The sequence below is a fragment of the Balaenoptera borealis genome, assembly GCF_965194805.1.
Source record: "Balaenoptera borealis genome assembly, chromosome: 20".
Classification (NCBI taxonomy): domain Eukaryota; kingdom Metazoa; phylum Chordata; class Mammalia; order Artiodactyla; family Balaenopteridae; genus Balaenoptera; species Balaenoptera borealis.
In genome coordinates, this window is record NC_138879.1 from 13,649,357 (window position 1) to 13,669,029 (window position 19,673).

The window sequence follows — 19,673 nt, forward strand, 5'->3', positions numbered from 1 at the left end:
AAACAAACACAACTAGCAAGTATGAGAAACTACTTAAATCCACTGCAGTCTAAAGTTATTTCCAAGATTACTTTTTCAAGAGTAGCTATCACCTAAAATAGAATAGAGAGTGACTTAAACTATAAGAAAAACATGAAAAAGGCAAATTACCCAGAGTGGATTTTTTACCTCAAATCTTTGAATATAAGTCATACACGTTTGATTCATAAGTAAATTCTGCAAGACTGTTTGCTGCCTTCTACATTGTGATTCTATAATTTACTACATTCCTGGCTGGGCCATCAAAATAATCCTGAAAGCAGCTTCTATAAGAGAAATAGAAGTGTCTTTTCAGGTCATGCCCACCACCACCCCTGGACTCCCTAAGGTAATAATTCATGGCTGTCTCTTTGTGGTACCCTACACCATAGTGACTTAACTATTATGAATATGTTGGGGCCTTTTTACTTAAAGGGATTTATTGCATTTTCATCTTCTGTTTGCAGGCAGAGCATTTCAAAGGGACACCCTCCAACCCCCTGAAAAATAGCCACCTCAGTTCATCAGTGCTTTATCAGAAAGGTCTTCTGATTTAAATAAATGGTAGAGTTGAAATCTCTCCCAGGGCTGTCTCAAGTACTTATTTGGAAGACAGATTTGACATGCCCAAGCACCACCTAAAGAGAGCCTTACAACAGTGAGATCCAAGAAAGAAATTAGCGTTGACTTTACAACATCATGTGACCACATCACACCCATTAGGATGGCTATTATTGAAAAACAAACAAAAAATGGAAAGTAACCAGTGTTGGCAAGGATGTGGAGAAACTGGAATCCTTGTGCATTGTTGCTGGGAATAAAATGGTGCAGCTGCTGTGGAAAACAGTTTGGTGGTTCCTTAAAAAGTTAAACATAGAATTATCATATGATCCAGCAAATCCACATCTAGGTGTGAACTCAAACAGATACTTGTATACCAATGTTCATAGCAGCATTGGTCACAATAATAGCCAGAGGGTAGAAGCAACCCAAATACCCATCAGCAGTTGAATGAATAAGCATCCATGGTATACACATACAATGGAATGTTTTTCAGCCTTAAAAAGGAATGGAATTCTGACACATACTACAACATGGATGAACCTTGAAAACATTATGCTAAAGTGAAAAAGCCCATCAAGAAAGGACGCACATTGTGTGATTTCACTTACATGAGGTATCTAGAATAGACACATTCATAGACAGGAAGTAGATTAGAGGTTACTAGGGAGGAGGACCGGAATTGCTATCTAATGGGGACAGAGTTTCTTTCTGAAATGATGAAAAAGTTCAGAAATGGAAGGTGGTGTCGGTTGCACAACAATTATGAATGAACTTAATGCAACTGAATTCTACATTTAAAAATGGCTAAAATGGTAAATTTTGTTAACTATATTTTACCACAATTAAAAAATGAAAAAAAGAATCCTGTGAGGAACAACACTCTGGTTCATCATTTTGTCTCTGTGTTCTTTTTTCTCCCCACTCTTTGAAAACACAGTGAATTGTATTTATTTCATCATGGCGTTGCCTCCCTTAGGAGAATACACACAGAGATGGAGGATTACTGACTGTTGACAGAGCAAGAACAGGGCCACCACTCGGCCTTAAAAGTCCCGCTTGATGGAATCTCTCTCTGGGTCATTAGAATAAGTCTGAGATGCATCAGAAAGTTATTTATTTATTTGTAATTTTATTGAAGTATAGTTGATTTATAATGTTGTATTAGTTTCTGATGTATAGCAAAGTGATTCAGTTACATGCACACACATATATTATATATATTCTTTTTCATATTCTTTTCCATTACAGTTTATTATAGGATATTGAACATAGTCCCCTGTGCTGTACAGTAGGGCCTTGTCGTTCATCCATCCTATATAATAGTTTGCATCTGCTAATCCCAAACTCCCACTCCATCCCTCCTCTACTCCCCCTTTAGCAACCACAGGTCTGTTGTCTATGTCTGTGAGTCTGTTTCTGTTTCGTAGATAAGTTCATTTGTGTCATATTTTAGATTCCACATATAAGCGATATCATATGATATTTGTCTTTCTCTTTCTGACTTACTTCACTTAGTATGATCATCTCTGGGTCCATCCATGTTGCTGCAAATGGCATTATTTCATTCTTTTTTATGGCTGAGTAGCAGTCCATCGTGTGTGTGTATATATATAACACATCTTCTTTATCCATTCATCTGTCGATGGACATTTAGGTTGCTTCCATGTCTTGGCTTGTGAGTAGTGTTGCTGTGAACATCGGGGTGGATGTATCTGAAAAAGATAGATTTTTAAATGTAGCAATTCCTGGAAATGTACCCAATTTACTCTGTTCTGCCTGTCTTCATGAACTGTCTCAGGAGAGCAGGAGTTGACAACCATATACTTTTCTCCATCAGTTATCTGCTTCTTTTTACCAAGGAAGAAACACCCGTAGGCTGCTATTGCTTAGGAGAATGGTGCCTTCCCTACACCCAGCCACATACCCTACGGCTACCTATGGGCTACAGGTACCACTGCAGGCATGTGAAACCTGGGGCCACTCCTCCAAAGTGGGGTGAAGGCAGATGCTGGAATTTTCCAGACTTTGAACCACAGATATAACTTGGTCATAACTCTCTCTCATCATTGCTAGAGAGTTAGCAGAACCCTGAAACCACCTGCCGTGTCAGCTAGCACTTAAGCAAGCAGAGGGGTTCAGTGACCTTCAAATATTACTGAGGTCTTCTTGTTCTAGGCATGAAGTGTCTTGAATAATTCTTTCAAAACATTAAGAGCTCCCATTGTTCAATTGTACATGAAGCAGCAAGTGCTTCTTTTCGCATTCAGTGTGCTCTTCTGCTCTCAGAATTTCTCAAAGACACTAAAACTAATTGCTGTCATTCCTACGAGTGTATTTCTAGCTTTAACCAGAACAACAGCATCTCTTGATGCCACCCATCATTTTCCTGAAGGATTGGTAGGTCCAACAGGCTTCACAAACAGGGGCTTTTCTAATTCTGGAAAGAGCCTGTTACCCGCATAAAGATAGACCACTCTCCTAGAAACACCTCTGGTTATGAGGCCAATGTTAAGGAGATGAGCACTGACACGACCGGGTGTGGCAAGGAGACGGTGCAGGATATATTTCCGGGAAAGTTCTGTCTTAGTTTTCTCCCTTTTTGGTCTTGTGATTGGCTGTGGGTTTCTGCTTTGTAGTAAACACAAGAGCCTTGATTGCTTTCTAAAAGTCAGCCCTGTTACCAAACCTCTCCATTTACTTGAGTTGCAGTTGGTTTCACATTTCTTGGCAAATGGTCCAATGGCTTTTATGTCAGCCTCAAGTTCCTTCAGCTCACAGCCTTGTGTCTTCGAGGTGGAACTCAGGAAACCCTCCTCTTCGCCGGAGACCAGGTCGACCTTGTTCATCGCTCTGCCTCCAGTATCTACAGAGCCTGATGTACTCTGTTTGTTCAGTGCACGAAGGAGAAGGGACCAAGAGTGTCCCCCAGCCAACATCTGGAGAAATCCCATGTTCTTCCTCAAGGGCCAGCTACCCTTGTAGTTTTGAACTGAGTTCTGGCAGTTCCTGTCTTTGCTCTCTTTGTGGCTTTTCATGCTGCTCTCTAATGGCTAACGTGTTCAGCTTCTCATTTATCAGTACCAGGGGATGACACCTCTTGCCTGAGCCGATGCTTATAAAGTAGCCTCTACTCACTGCGTGTTATCATTTTGGCTTTTCAATTTGTGCATCAAATGAGTTCTCAGGGCTAGAATACCACCCCCAAGGATGAGTCAGTGTTGGAAGGAGCAGTTAAGATGTGCTCTCTTGGGACTTCCCTGGTGGCGCAGTGGTTAAGAATCCTCCTGCCAGTGCAGGGGACACGGGTTCGAGCTGTGGTCCGGGAAGATCCCACATGCCGCGGAGCAGCTGAGCCCGTGCTCCGCAACAAGAGAAGCCACCGCAGTGAGAAGCCCGCGCACCACAACGAAGAGTAGCCCCCGCTCACCGCAACTAGAGAAAGCCCGTGTGCAGCAACGAAGACCCAACACAGCCAAAAATAAAATAAATAAATAAACTTATTTTTTTTAAATGTGCACTCTTACTTTTCATGTACTATACCCTCCCGTACTCGGTCAAGTGGATTATGCTGCTGGACAGCTGAGTGTACTAGAAACAATTTGCGGTTTTGTACAGTCACAGGCGTAGAGTTCTGCTTGCACCAGCACGAAGCATACCCTGAGCCCTTCCCTTGGCATTGAGTTGCTCTATTTCTATTCAGTTTAGTCCAAAACTTAGAATGGGTTAAGCACCAGCCTACAATGCTGTTTATATTAGTTTGTCACAGAAGGTGGATTTTTGAATTAAATGTCAATAACCCAGCTCCTTCTTAAATCTTTTTATCAGCTTTTTCATTCCTGCACCCTGACATTATGACACAGTATTACGTAATAAACAAGGCACCTCTGACAGCTGCTTATAAAGATCCGGGAGAAAAGATAAATATGTGATGATGCACTGATATCCTGAAATATGAGCTGCAGGTTTGTATTTTCTTTGTGGGATCGGATATTGGTTTTCGTGCTTTATTGACCTGGCAGGGAGAGAGCTGACGAAACACCAAGGAACTTTACACCTTTTTTTTTTTAAACCTCACTTGTCTACATGGAGAAATCTGGACATTTGAATCGCAGAGCCAGAAAGACTGGTGGGGCGAACCAGTCATGTCTTTGCAGAACCCAAATCAGATCCAGCCCTTGGAGGTAAAAATACACACCATACCTTCCCAACGGAATAAAGGAAATGGAATTGGGCTTGTTGTAGAGTTGCTCCCAGGCAAATGGAGGGGCTGGGCTGTGAACTCTGACAGTCCTGTTCAATAAGGAGCTGGGGTTCTCAGTGACCCTCGTTAAGGTTGGCGGGATCAGGATGCATTTGTATTCGGTTAATCACTCTTTCCCTTCTGTCAGGGTGTTTGTCTGTAACACTGTCACAGTCAGCACCGTGTTGCTTGGGAACGTCAGCAACAGGAATCCTCCAGATTGCTAATGTCAAAGACATTTAAGTTTAGGGCAGAGCGAGCCGGGCATCTCCCCTGGCATGGCAGGCATCGGGCGTCTCATGCAACATTGTCTCTGGGGGAAGTCATTTTATAGTTCTGTCACCTTGGCTCAACACCTTCAAATAAGCTTCCAAACCAAAGATCCATCAAATATAAAAGTCCCTGTCCTAAAAAAAGCTTTTTCATAATCATAAAAATAGAATCACTGATAGATGGCCACCTTGAGGCGTGAAGTAAGTAAGCGACAGGGGAAAATGACATGTTCCAGGTTTTTTAAAGAATTGTGATGAAATATACATCACATAAAGTTTACCATTCTAACCATTTTTAAGTGTACAGTTCAGTGGCATTGAGTGCATTCCCATTGTTTTGCAAATATCAACACCATCCATCCATCCCCAGAACTTTTTCATCATCCCACACAGAAACTCTGTCCTATTAAGCGTTAACTCCCCACCCCTGCTGGCAACCACCATTCTACTTTCTGTCTCTGTGAATTTGACTGCCCTAGGGACATCATATAAGTGGATGTTCCCAAGTTTTTTATAATGTTTTGGGAAGTGTTTGATCTGACTACCATCTAATACAATTTTTGCAGAAGGAAATGATGGTCTTGGGCTGATGGTCAGGTTTTCCCTGAATTTTGCATTGTAGGGGTGTGTATGGCAGATGCCTTGTTCTCTTAGCCTGTATAGAACTGTAGCAAAATGGAAACAAATGAAACAGATCTTCACCTCCCAGTCAGATGTGTTGCCAAACAGAAGGAGCCATAGCTACAGCGTACAGTTTTACATCTTATAAAGCATATTAATTTGTAAGTTTTTTTTCTCATTTGATTCTCACCATGTCCCATGAGGTGTTTTCTTAGTCCCATTTTAATGATAAGAAACTGTGGCTCAGTTAAGCAAATTGTCTAGGGTTACAAAACTCATCAAAGGCAGAATCAGGACTTTGGCTGCAGGTTTTCAATTTTAAAACTGCAGTGCTTTCCACCATAGCACACAGTGAACAATTATCACCCCTCTGGAGGTCCAGGTAATGCCGGTCCTCAGAAAGGGAGAGCTTCTCCAAGTGCATCCCTTATCACCAGTGCTCTACCTCGCTAGCTTGGAAACACATGGAAACCCTTGACCTGACCAGCCAGCCTCTGACGTCTTGGTATGGATTGATGGCCTGACTCTCCATCCCTGATGGTCAAGTTTAGGGCTTAGACCAGCACCATCCAATAGAAATATGTGAGCCACAAATGCAAACCACATATGTAAAGAAACAGGTGAAGTTATTTTTAAGAATATATTTTAGTTAACCCTGTATCTCTTAAAATACTATCATTTCCATATGCAATCAATTTAAAAATTATTAATGAGCTTTACTTTTGTTGTTGTTGTTACTAAGTTTTTTGCTGTTGTTACTAAGTGTGCATTTTACACTTGTAAGCAATCTCAAGCCAGATGCTAAAATTTCATCAGAGGTACCTGATGTGAATTGAGATTTCATAAAAATTTTCAGTTTAAACAGTAGATTTATGTCTACTGAGTGGTGTGTCTCACACATGTGTAAAAGTTTTCTTAGAGCTGAATCGAGTATCAGTTTTAAAGTTTAAGTTAATTAAAAGGAAAGAAAATTTTAAATTCAGTCCTCCATTGCACAGGCCCCATTTCCAATGCTCATAAGCTACATATGGCGAGTGGCCACCATCCCGGACAGCGCTGGTTAGTGCTGGACCCAGTAGCACTGCACTAGACAGGGGTCAGCGACCTTTTTCTGTAAAAGGCCAGATAGTAAATATTTTCAGCTCTTTGAACCACACGGTATCTGCTGTGGTATCGTGAGAGCAGTCACAGAATGAATGAGTACAGCTGTGTTCCAATAAAACTTTATTTTAAAAACACAGGCACCAGGCCACATAGTTTGCCGACTGCTGGACCAGAGCATTTGTCCCACTGCCTCAGCTGTGCTGTGAGATTCTAGAAAACAGCTGGCTCTAGCCTCTAGTTTTCTGATATGAGATTGTTAAAATCTGGCCTCATCACATCCCCTTCCCTGAGTGGAATTACAATTTTGGCACCACTTGGCGTGAAGACTGCAATGCGCTGGAGTCCTGGGTGATGTTTTATCTTTCAGGCACTCTCTTCAGGGGGCTCCTTGGGCATCGTGAGGCAATTGCTCCACTGTGCTTTGAGGTCCGTGTATTGAGAGTAGAGAAGACTGGGGGAAAAAAGCCAAGAAAAGCATTAAGCGTGATGTGAATAATGTGGGAAACTCCCAGGAATGCCACCTTGTATCACCCTCTGCTCTTTCCTCTCTCCACACAGCCAGAGTGAGAGAGGCAGGAATCACGCACATTTCAAAGATGGAAACATACATGATATCAGGTTAAGTCAGAGGGACAGGTATTTCTCCGTGGTTGTCATATTGTGTGGTATCCGTCTGTTTTGATGGTAGAAGTGGAAATAGTTGTAAATTCTGATTCCCGATCTGGGGCCTTGAAGTCCTGAGTCATAACATCAGGGAATAACTCCATCCAGGCTGAGTAATGTTTATTGCAAAACAGTGGTTCCCACCTTTCACATCATGATGTTTGAAAACGGTATTGGGACTAATGAAGGACGAGAAAGGGGGCAGGAAGGGAGGGATTGGAAGAAAGATGACACCCCCACATTCACATGCACATTGAGTGCATGTGAATGCACTCAATGCCACTGAACTGTACACTTAAAAATGGTTAGAATGGTTCTTTAGGGAGGGGAATATGGGAGCCTGGCCTTGCAGAGATCTCTGAAGCTCAGCAATTGGGGAAGGGGCAGTTAAGTGAAAGCTTAGGGTTCTACTGAACCTAAAACTTTGGGTCCAGTACTTCTAACGGCAAGGATGCTATTTAGGTGTTGGTGATGGTCAGTTAATAATCCTTTACCATAATCAGGAGTTTTGACTTGGGGTCACCTTTTCTAAAAATCAAGGTTTGAGGTGAACTATGTTAAGTACCTTGGTTGTGCCCAGTCACAGAGTTTGCAAAAGTACAAGGTGATGAAACCCCTTGGCTTTTCCAGGCATGTTATGCAACTCTGCCTTCCCTCAAGTTCTGCAGCTTTATCAAACATGCAGCGCTGCATGCAAATGGGAAAGCTCTGCATCCCCATGATTTTTTTTTTGGACTACAGAGAGAATTATTTGGGGTAGCTGTTCTGATGATGGCTCTCGTGGAGGCTCAGCCCTGCAGCACAGAGCTGTCTCCAATCGTGATTGCCTGTAATGATGATTACCCCAAACTCTGGAGTTATAACAATAGATTTTACAAAGTTAGAGCATAATTCCTCCGCCATTCCATATGTGTGCACAGTTTAAACAACTTTGATCTTTCAAATGATACCAGACTTTTGTTCCTCATCTTCTGAAATAGCAAAGTTCAAAGGCAGTGGCTCTGAACCATCCCTCTTTGTTCATCATAATGAGATCTAGGTTTGTTAAAGCAGTTCACCTGTTAGAGAAATAAGGGCTGAAGCTGAGTGGAGAAGAAAGAGTACAACCTATGGTCTTCAAACCCCAGCTCTGCCACCTAGAAGCCACGTGGCAGGAGGAAGTCTCTAGCCTCTCGGAGACTCAGCTTCCTCATCTGTAAATATGTACCTGTCTGAATCATTGTGAGTCTAAGAAATGAATATAAAGCACCTAATTGGTGCCTCACACTGATAGGCAATCAGTTAAGCTTTACTCTATCACCACCACCATCATCATTATCAATTCTGTTATCGATTCTCTGGCTTCAATGTTTTCAGAATCCTTCTGAGTCTATGGATTTCGCAGCCTTCATTTCACATACAAGTTTGTTTGGAGTTGGTGATCTGTGATGTAGTATTCTCACTAAATTAGTGATGGAGCTTTGCAAGAATTCAGTGTTAAAGAGGAAAGAATAAACAAGTGCCCTAAAGATGGAACCTTTTGGTCTTGGCACCGTCTGGTACTGAGCAAGTACTAATGGAGGCCTTCCCCACTCTCTGCCGCAGTGGTTCTCAGCTTTTAGCGTGTATTTGGGTAAGATCCCCAACTTCCCTGTACCTCAGAGTGTGAATGTAAGAGGGCTGGAATGGCCCAGGATTCAGCATTTTTAGGAGTATCTCTGGTGATTTTGAGACATGGTTGAAGGACTCTCTGTCCTGCCCTGTCCGCTCTAATTGAGGAACTTCTGGATGCATGTGTCTTTGAGTCAGTTTGTGGTTTAAAACCTCTGCTTCTGGATGGCCCAGCTCAGATGGCCACAACCTGGAGAACAGGCCTGATTTGCTTGAGAGTGAAAAAAGTGACAGCTGCAGGGCCCTTGACCACCTCGGTGTCTGGGCTTGAGTGTCCCGCCACCTCCAGCAATGTCACCCACGTTACTGCATCCAGCGTCTGTCGGTCGCCCACAGACTGACGCCATCTTAGTGAGCTAATGCTGGTGTCTGCCCTGCAATGGCTCTTTCAGGAGCCACCAGAATGATCAATGAGGCTGGGCAGCGAGGCCCTCCTCTGGCTGGCGGTGAATCAGCCTCTGGCTGCCTCGGCCCTTTCCTTTCAACAGGGCAGGAAGCAATCGAGCTGAGCGCAGCCAGGCTGACTCGCGTCTGGCTAATGGCTTTTCTGTGTCATGCATCGCCCTTGGTCCCATACATTTTCATGCGTGAGTGAGTTGGAGCTCCTGGAGATGGTCCAGGGATAGGCATCCCTTCTGTCAAGTCCCCCCACCCCCGACTAAAGCCCTTGACAGCATTTTGGCTTAGGGGTATCTGCTTCAGAAGTGGGGTCAACACTTTTTTTTAAAAAAATTGAGGTTTTCAACTAAAGAAAAATGCACAACCTAAAAGATGCAAGTTAAGTTGTATTTGGGGAGCTTACTGAGGACTAGAGCTCTGAGAAACTACTCCAAAGAAGTAAAGGAGGAGCCAGAATATATAGGAGTTTTTTTTGTTTTTCTTTATAAATTTTTTTTTTAATTTATTTATTATTTTTGGCTGTGTAGGGTCTTCATTGCTGCACGCGGGCTTTCTCTAGTTGCGGTGAGTGGGGGCTACTCTTCGTTGCGGTGCGCGGGCTTCTCACTGCGGTGGCTTCTCTTGTTGCAGAGCACAGGCTCTAGAGCACGTGGGCTTCAGTAGATGCAGCGCATGGGCTCAGTAGTTGTGGCGCACGGGCTTAGTTGCTCCACGGCATGTGGGATCTTCCTGGACCAGGGCTCGAACCCTTGTCCCCTGCATTGGCAGGCGGATTCTTAACCACTGTGCCACCAGGGAAAGCCTGGAGTTTTTTTTATGTGTGGGAAGATGCAAGAGTCTGGGCTTATTGAAATGATTCCTTAGATATACATCTTAACTATCTAGGGCCAGTATCCAAAGCACAGAATGTTACATTTTTTTCTCCATCCTGAATTCCCCTCAGGGCACGCCATTGGGGCTGGGGGGGGGGGTTGTGTGGCTACAGTGGCTAATGGCTTGATGACTGGCATTCACTGTTTACTGGAATGGCGGCAGCATTCCCTTTCCACAAGGTGCAAATCACATAACACAAAATTAACCATTTTGAAGTCAATTCAGCAGCGTCTAGTACATTCACAATATTGTGCAACCACCACCTCTATCCAGATCCAGAACACTTTCATCACCCCAAAAGGAAGCCCCGTACCCATTGTATGGGTTTGCTCGGGCTGCCATAGCAAAGCACCACAGAATGGGTGGCTTAACCAACCAGAGTTGTAAGGGCTCACAGTTGTGAATGGTGGAAGTCAAAGATCAAGTGTCAGCAGGCAGGGCTGGTTCCTTCTGAAGGCTGGGAGGGAAGGATCTGTTCCAGGTCAGTCCTTGGCTGGTAGATGGCCATCTTCGTGCATCGCTTCATCTCGTATTCTTCCTATGAGTGTCTCTATGTCCAACTTGCCCCTTTGTGTAAGGAAACCAGTCCTATTGGACTAATGCCCATCCTAATGACCTCATTTTAATTTGATTACCTCTGTAAGGACCCTATCTCCAAATAAGGTCACATTCTGAGGTACTGGGACTTCAACATATGGATTTTGGGAAAACACAATTCAACTGGTAACACACATTAAGCAGTATCAGTATCAGTACTTCCTTCCTTTTTATGGCACAGTAATATTCCATTGTAAGTAAACACGTATTTTTTTGAACTCCAAGTACAAAGCAACTGCCAGTGAAATCTCCACCCCCTGGGCAGCTGGACATGCCGTTCCAGGCTTGTGTGCCCATCCGTATAAGGTAGAGTGTTGATCTCACATATCTCCAATCTGTAAACTTTTTCTCACTGTCTTCCTCCTTGAAACAGTATTAGTCTTTATGAGCAAAGGGAAGAGGGGAAGCCAAGGCAAGTTTCTTTTTTTTTTTTTTTTTATTAAGTTATTTATTCATTTTATTTTTGGCTGCGTTGGGTCTTCGTTGCTGCGCACGGGCTTTCTCTAGTTGTGGCGAGTGGGGGCTACTCTTCGTTGCGGTGCGCGGGCTTCTCATTGCGGGGGCTTCTCTTGTTGCGGAGCACAGGCTCTAGGCACGTTGGCTTCAGTTGTGGTGTGCAGGCTCAGTAGTTGTGGGTCGCGAGCACTAGAGCACAGGCTCAGTAGTTGTGGCACACGGGCTTGGTTGCTCCGCGGCATGTGGGATCTTCCCGGACCAGGGATTGAACCCGTGTCCTCGCATCGTCAGGCGTATTCTTAACCATTGCGCCACCAGGGAAGTCCCAAGGCAAGTTTCTGATCCCAAAATTTGTTTAAAAATAAATTTTATCTTTGATTTTCCTCTCTCCTCTCCCTGCTCTTATCCTCAGCACACACACACAGTTACATTAAAAGCATTTTAAATGCAGACCCTTCTGGGGGAGAGGCGTGGCACAGACCAGAAGCACTGCCCTTTGAGAAGAGCCAGAAGGCTGCTGTTCCCATTGTCATGGTTACTGGGCCTGGTCCCTCAGGCTGGCCTCACACCAGAGCCTTTCCCATTCTCTTCGCACTCCCCTCCCGGCACCTGCCTCAGAATGGAAGAGGGACCTTTGGACGTGTGTGTCCTCTCAGCTTTGGAACTGACTGCACTGTTGACTTGTACATTATACACGCCCCCTTAATTTAAAATCTATTTCTCTCTCTTATGCACATAGACAGGGGACCTGCATACCTGCTGGCCTGGGCTCTTTGGGAATAACCTGGAGCCCTCATTAGCCTGCTACAGACTCAGGCCCCTTCCCCCCATCCCTCGGGCCTTGATGATGCTGACACTGTGTCTTGTTTCACACCGTATCTGTGGAAGGACCACAGCAGTGTCTCATCGCCCTGCCTGCTGATTCTGAGCAGACTTCCTCGGTGCAAAAGTCATTTGACTCCCTCCTTCCTCTCTCTCTTCTTTTCCCCTCCGTCAAATTAGTTTTGTCACTTTGGAAGTTCACTGGGTGAAGAGATGCCTGCTAGCCCCAGGGTTTTCAGAGAGGCAAGAAAGAGAATGGAACGGCTCAAAGATACAGGCGGCACGGAAAGTGTTCACATTAGACGTTATTCCATTTTATCAATTTCGTGTAAGCACATGTAACTTCCGGCATCTCAGCCTGCAAGGCCCTGCACTAAGGCCCTAGGACTTAAAGATACTGTAGATTTTCCTCCTTGTGGACCAGCCTAAAGGTGGGTCCACAGTTTCCACTCATAGTGGGGCCTGGGCATCTGGAGGGTTTTTTTTAAAGCTTCCAGGTGACTCTAACGTCCAGCCACCTTTGAGAACCACCATTCTGTGGGACAGAGGCCTCCAGGAGAGTTGAACACTTTGAGAGAGGCGATGGGAGAGACAGGTGAAATCTAATCCTCTTGTGCCCAGCAATGCAGTTAATCAGGCAGAAAGAAGGAACAGAAATCACAAACCTTAGCCTGTCTGAGCCTGTCTTGAGCCAAGCAGAATAGGACTTCAGCGCCACTTAACCCTGTAGGGCCAGAGTGGAAAGGGAGACTCCGGCGTGCCCACCTCCCGGCCGCTACCCATGGGTTGGTTGATCGGCTGCCAAACCTTGAAGACCATCGGCCACACCGGCAAGCATCTGCCGAGGTGATGCAGAATGTTCACAGGAACAGGCCGTTTCTGCATTCTACTCACAGCTCGTTCTCCACCTTCTTCCTGAGGAAGAGTAACATCAGGCCCACGTGCCTGCTTTTCTTTTCTCAACAGGAAGTGCCGATGCTCTGAGTTGCTTGCGGCGCAGCGGCGGTGGTGGTGCGGGGGCAGTTTTCGGAGGCGAGCGATGGGTCTGACCCCTCTGTGTCTGTGTGTTTTGTAGTACAAAATCGGACAGCTGTACATGATCAGCAAGCACAGCCACGAACAGAGCGACCGAGGAGAAGGGGTGGAGGTCGTCCAGAACGAGCCCTTCGAGGACCCTCACCATGGGAACGGGCAGTTCACGGAGAAACGCGTGTATCTCAACAGGTAAGTCCCGGCAGCCGGTGCTCCGCCTCCGGGCGCCCACCCTGCCCAGGGGCTCCCACCCAGCCCCACTGCAAGACCGAGGTAGAGGCTGTGACTGTCTGGCATAAAAAGGTGACTGGGAAAGTCTTTACATCCGCCCTCCAAAACTGCCAGTCTAGTTGCTGCCACAAACAGAAACCCCTGCGTTCTGCAAAATAGTCCTCAAGCGCATTTTCATCAGGAGGAGCTTTCCTCTTACCTCTCCCAACCCTTCCACGACGTGTTAAGCTGAAATCTGATCTTAAGAATTAAAGGACTTTGTCTTCACCCTTGGTCCCGGGTTAGCAGAAGGGAAGAGGCAGCTTTGCCTGTAAGTTGTAGAAAAGTAAGTGCTGAATGTGGCCGTGTGCTGTTGGGGTCTTGACTCGGTAAGATTTCCACTTCCTGCCGAGTGACCTGCGGACTCGGGTGTCCGCAAAGGGAGATGACAAAACCACCGGTCACCTGTGACCAAAGTGATATGGAGTACTCGGGTGGTTTCTGTTTCTCAAGTGGACCCATCCTTCCCAAGGTAAAGGTTGTCATCTCTCCTCTGAAAGGGTAAAGATTCGAGGATCATCAACCAGCGCTGATCAGGGCTGCCATTTCTGTTTTGCAAAATACATTCTTTAATCTCTTCTGTTTTCTTATCACTAATGACATAATTGATTGTTGGGGCTTGTCTGATCTTCTCCTGACCTTACACCCCCCTCCAGGTCACTTTCTTCCTTTCACTTTTCTGGGTCAGAACATTTGCAGTCACGTGCCATATTTTCTCAAAAGTAACTGTCTATGTCAGTGAACCAGCATATGACCATTGTGGTCTTTGCTATCATCTCCATGAATACTCTTTACCACCATCTATGGCCTCTCCTATTGGCCATTTCTCATTCAGAAAGCACTTCCAGCATAATAGCTGGACTGTGTCCCCAGTTTAAGCACTGACACTTGTGAATATTTCTCCATGCTCAGTGGCACGGTCAGGTGTTTCTGAGAGGAGCCATATTTGGATTCCTCCATTCTTGTATGACCTCTACCCTTCGACAGGCTGAAAGGGACTATTTCTTCTTGATGGGAGGGTTTGTGTTCTGTCACCAGGGTGTTTGGAAATCTCTCAGGCCAATATCCTGACACTGGGCTGATTAAACCAGCACATTTTAATCTTCCCAGGGAAGCAGTACCAGGGAATTCCTGAGTCACGATGAAATGCAAATGAGATTGATCCTGTTCATCTATCAGTAGCTGTGAATTCCCAGGATTTGGAACCAGTGCAGCCTGCAGCCAGCTGTTGATTTGCAGGAGTAGCTGAGCTCCGGGTCTAGCCTGAGGATGGCTTTCTTGCAGAGAGAGGTTTCTCAATATGCTGCTTTGGCATTCTTAGTGCAAAGGGTGTAAATCAAATATTGAGCATCGATCACCTCAGTAGAGCAAAGAGAAGTGTGGGGGGCGTGCAAGGAAATAGATACAAACCTACAGAAAATTCCATTTCTCGGCAGACGATTGCATTTTCCAAAGTAATTGCCTGGGGAATGTTCCCTGTGTACCAAATTCAAGAAATTAGAAAACCTTATAACTTTTTCCTGAAACAGAACAAGAAGTGTCCAGCTGTCTCTGTCATGTCTGTTTCCTCTATCAAAATGTATGACATTTATTTTAAAGGAGAATACTAAACATTAGTAAGAGGGAAATTTGTTATAAATAGAATATCTGGACTTCCAGTAATAATAACTAAAAGGATTAATACGGACCCTCCCCCCACCCCATATGACAGACACAGGATGAAATATAACAATATAAAGCTGAGTTCAAAGCAAAGAAAGGGAAATCCTCAGGTACTAGAAATAAAGAGGAAACTAACTGGAGTGGAAAGCTGATGAGTTAATGCTAAGTAAGCTGGGGGGTGTCAGAACTGAGTGTGGGCCCTGACATCTAGGGGCTGGGGATGTCATTCCCATAAGGGGACAGGAAGTGTGGCCTTGGTGCATGTAAATGGGATGTTGGGACTGAGAATGGTGCAAAAAAAATCATTTTTGACACTCAAGGGCTGAGAAAGGTTACTACTCAGAGACACAGATTGAAAGAACTACTAAAGGTTGTACTTGAAGTAAAAGGAAATTGAAACCAAGAAACAGGAGGGGGAAATCTAGAAGTAATAGTAAACAAAGAAATTGGTAAACATCTGGACAAATCTGAATGAGCATAGAATGTTTCAAATATATGAATAATTAGTAATTGGAAGTATATTTGTGGAATTTAAATAACAGACAATAATAACAGAAGATGAAAGGGTAGTAAGTATAGTTTAAAAAAAAAAAAGTGCTCTAAGTTGCTAATATCATCTAGGAAGAAAAAAGAGGTGTTTATTAATTTTTAAAAATTTAAGGCAGGGACTTCCCTGGTGGTCCAGCAGTTAAGACTCTGTGCTCCCAATGCAGGGGGCCCGGGTTCGATACTGCATGCCATAGCTAAGAGCCTGCGTGCCACAACTAAAAGATCCCAGATGCTGCAACTAAGGCCTGGTGCAGCCAAATAAATAAATAAATATTTTTTAAAATTTAAGGCAAATATGTATATTCAAAATGTAAAGGTAACCTCTAAAAGAATAGTAAAATAATATGTAACTTCCAAGAGAAAACTTGACCAATCCAATAGATGGCAGAGGAAGAACAAAGAGAAGCCTACAAAAAGCACAGTAAATAGAAAACAAATTTTGTTTGTCAGATGATAAATCAAAGTGTGTCAGTGATCACAATAATAATGTGTGTTAAACCCTAAACCTGAACCTAGCTCAACAAAGATATGGCAACACTGACAAAATCACAAGTGGCCTAAAGTTATAATGGGAGATTTTAACCTACTTGTTTAATAAACTGTTAGATCAAGTAGACAAACAATTGAACAAACATAGAGAAGGTGTAAATGACAGAATTACAAGCTTGATCTAGTGGACATTAATAGACCCTGGAACCAACATGACTTTCAAACACACATGAAAGTGTATAAAAACTGATGATACAAAGTAGGCCAGAAACCAGTCTCAAATACCAGAAAATCAATATTGTGTAGATCCTGTTGGCTGATTAAAGAGCATGACAATAAGAAATTGGTAGCAACAATAAATGAACTTCCTCATCATTTAGAAATGTAAAAATTTCTAAGTATTTCATGGGTTGAAAATGTCAGATACTTATTTTCCCAGCCACCTTTGCAGCTAGGGATGGCATGTGACCTAGTTCCAGCCAATGAGATGTGAGATTTTCCTCCCGGATTAAAAAGGGAAAGATGTTCAAGAGAGGCATGATCTGCTTCTAAGAAAGGGGGTGGGAAATACATGGTGATGGCTGGGAAGGCAACTAATAGTGCCTACCACATGAATCTTGATAAAAAAACTGAACAATAACAGTATAAAAGGGAAGCTTATAGACTGATGTCAGTTAAGAACATAGACAGGAAAATCCTATATGAAACTTTAGCAAATCAAATACCTCAGAGTATAATAATAGTAATTCATGACCTGATCAGATTTATGACTGATTGTTAACATCAATTTGAGAATTTGACAAGATTGCTGGGTATAAAATTCATAATACAAAAATCAGTAACACTATTATAGAATGGGAGCAATAAATGGAAAAAATAATTTTTAAAAATTCCATTTATAAGAGAAAAGGAAACCTAAAGGTACCCATTAAAGAATCCACAAGAGGGCTTCCTTGGTGGCGCAGTGGTTGAGAATCTGCCTGCCAATGCAGGGGACACAGGTTCGAGCCCTGGTCCGGGAAGATCCCACATGCTGCGGAGCAACTAGGCCCGTGAGCCACAATTACTGAGCCTGCGCGTCTGGAGCCTGTGCTCCGCAACAAGAGAGGCCATGATAGTGAGAGGCCCGCGCACCGCGATGAAGAGTGGCCCCCGCCTGCCGCAACTAGAGGAAGCCCTCGCACAGAAACGAAGACCCAACACAGCCAAAAATAAATATAAATAAATAAAAATTAAAAAAAAAATAATTGGTTAAAAAAAAAAAAAAGAATCCACAAGATATACAAAATCTTTTTGGAGGAAAATATAAAACGTTAGCAGAGGACATTTTAAAAAACCTAGACAAATGAGAATATTCATGGATGGGAAAAGCTATGTAATAAAGTTGCCATCAATTCCCAAATCAATTATAAATTTAAGGCAAAACTAATTAAAATGCCAACCAGGTTGTTTTTAAATAGAATTTGAGAATATAATCCTAAAATTCCTAATTACTACAGCTTTATAAGGAGTCTTGATGTCTGGTAAGGTGAGTCTCTCCTACTTACTGAACTTTTCCAGAATTGTTCATATGAATCTTGGGATTAGAAACCCAAGTGATATGAAGAATACCGGAAGAAACCAAGGACATTTAACCTAGAAAAGCTAGACTGGGGTGTATAATGGTTTGATCAGGTGGGAGAAGGATTAGGCGTATGTATTCTAGATGACCTCAAGAGGACCAATTAGACTAAGACCAATGGGTGAGAATGCCAGGAGAAAAATGTAGGCTCAGTTTAAGGAAGAAATCTAAGTATTTGAGCCATCAGAGAGCACAGTAAGGTGACTTATAGTCAGTTATGCTGCTGCTGGGGGTGTTTGAGCATAAGCAGAACCACACCCTTGTCAGGCCATCCTTGAGTAGATTCAAACATCAAGTAGGTGGTTAAAATGGACAACCTTTCAGATCCTTTTCAACCCTAATTTTCTATGCTTAAAGTCTGTTTCAGACATTATCTCATCTCTCCTCCAGCATACATAAATGAATAACCAGTGAGGCACAGGAAAAAAAAATACCTTTAGCTCCTTTTGCACAAATCTAAAGTAGGTCCTTTATTTTATCTCAGAACCAGGGAGATTATGGTTTAGTAAGAGAGAAAGAAAGAAAAAATTGGTATGTGACATAACTATAAAATAGTAAGTATTTTCGTAATCATAAAAGTAAACCAAACCTACTACTTTGTGGTTACAAACTAGAGTTAACCCACCTCAAGTTAACCCAAGTCCTGCATGCACAGGTCATGGGACTGCCATGTTGGTGAGGCTGCTTTGTAATTGTAATTCATTAAATGAGTGTGTATTGAAATTGACAATGTGTAACAAATTGCTCTGGTGTTGGAGAGAATCTCTTAATAATTAAGACATGGTTCTTGTATTCTGATCAAAGTAGGGTCCTAGGTCAACCGATTCCATTATTTGTAAGTTCATCTGTCCATCTTATGAGTGGTGTCAAGGAGGAAAAACTTTTCTTCAGTCTACTTAGTTATTGGTGGTTCGGGTCCCGAGAATTAAATTGAAACTGACAGATTAACAGGAGAAAAGACAAGTTTTTATTCATGTACATAGGCGAGAGCATCCAGAAAAATGTGACTCAAAGGGGTGGTTAGAATTTGGGGCTTATATACCATTTTTTTAAAATAAATTTTAATTTATTTATTTATGGCTGCGTTGGGTCTTCGTTGCTGCGCACTGGCTTTCTCTAGTTGCGGTGAGCAGGGGCTACTCCTTGTTGCGGTGGGCAGGCTTCTCACTGCGGTGGCTTCTCTTGTTGCGGAGCACGGGCTCTAGGTGCGCAGGCTTCAGTAGTTGTGGCATGCGGGCTTCAGTAGTTGTGACTCACGGGCTTAGTTGCTCCGCAGCCTGTGGGATCTTCCCAGACCAGGGCCCGAACCCATGTCCCCTGCAATGGCAGGCGGATTCTTAACTCTGTACCACCAGGGAAGCCCTTATATACCATTTTTAATAAGGGAGGGAGAGAAAAGAGACTTATGGGAAAAGAAATGTCTTGTATGAAAAATAAATAAGGCCTTAGGAGAATGGATGGGAGACAAGATAGACATTGTGACAATGTCTGTTTAGGTGATTTCTTATCCTGGTGCTTACTTCTTGTCTCTGGTGATCGGAGTCAATCTTCTCTGGTTGCGAAACTCACGGAGAGGGGATTTATGACAGTTGAATTCTTTTGAGAGGTTCTGTTTTTATGCAGATAAGGGGAGTTCAGAAAAAGTGTCTTTCTGCGACTGTTGGATTCTCAAATGTCTTCAGCTCAAAATAATCCCAATGTCACTGTAGCATGTTGTGGACCCCTTCACTGACCACAGGGAAGTGGGTCCTGAGAGATGGACTGGAAGTAG

General features: G+C 43.5%; 1 protein-coding gene across 6 annotated transcripts in view; it reads left to right on the forward strand.

Annotated features, from left to right (window-relative positions):
* Nucleotides 1-19,673, forward strand: part of PITPNC1 (phosphatidylinositol transfer protein cytoplasmic 1) — a 266,448-nt gene that overhangs the window by 119,337 nt on the left and 127,438 nt on the right. For 3 of the 6 annotated variants that reach the window (XM_082373723.1, XM_082373722.1, XM_082373730.1), the window contains exon 2: nucleotides 13,355-13,503. In XM_082373723.1, coding sequence (XP_082229849.1) covers nucleotides 13,355-13,503 — 149 coding nt within the window. Of the gene's footprint in view, nucleotides 1-485; nucleotides 4,087-4,407; nucleotides 4,545-13,354; nucleotides 13,504-19,673 lie in introns of those variants that run through there. The other 3 variants (XM_082373731.1, XM_082373725.1, XM_082373727.1) reach the window with 3 other exon arrangements.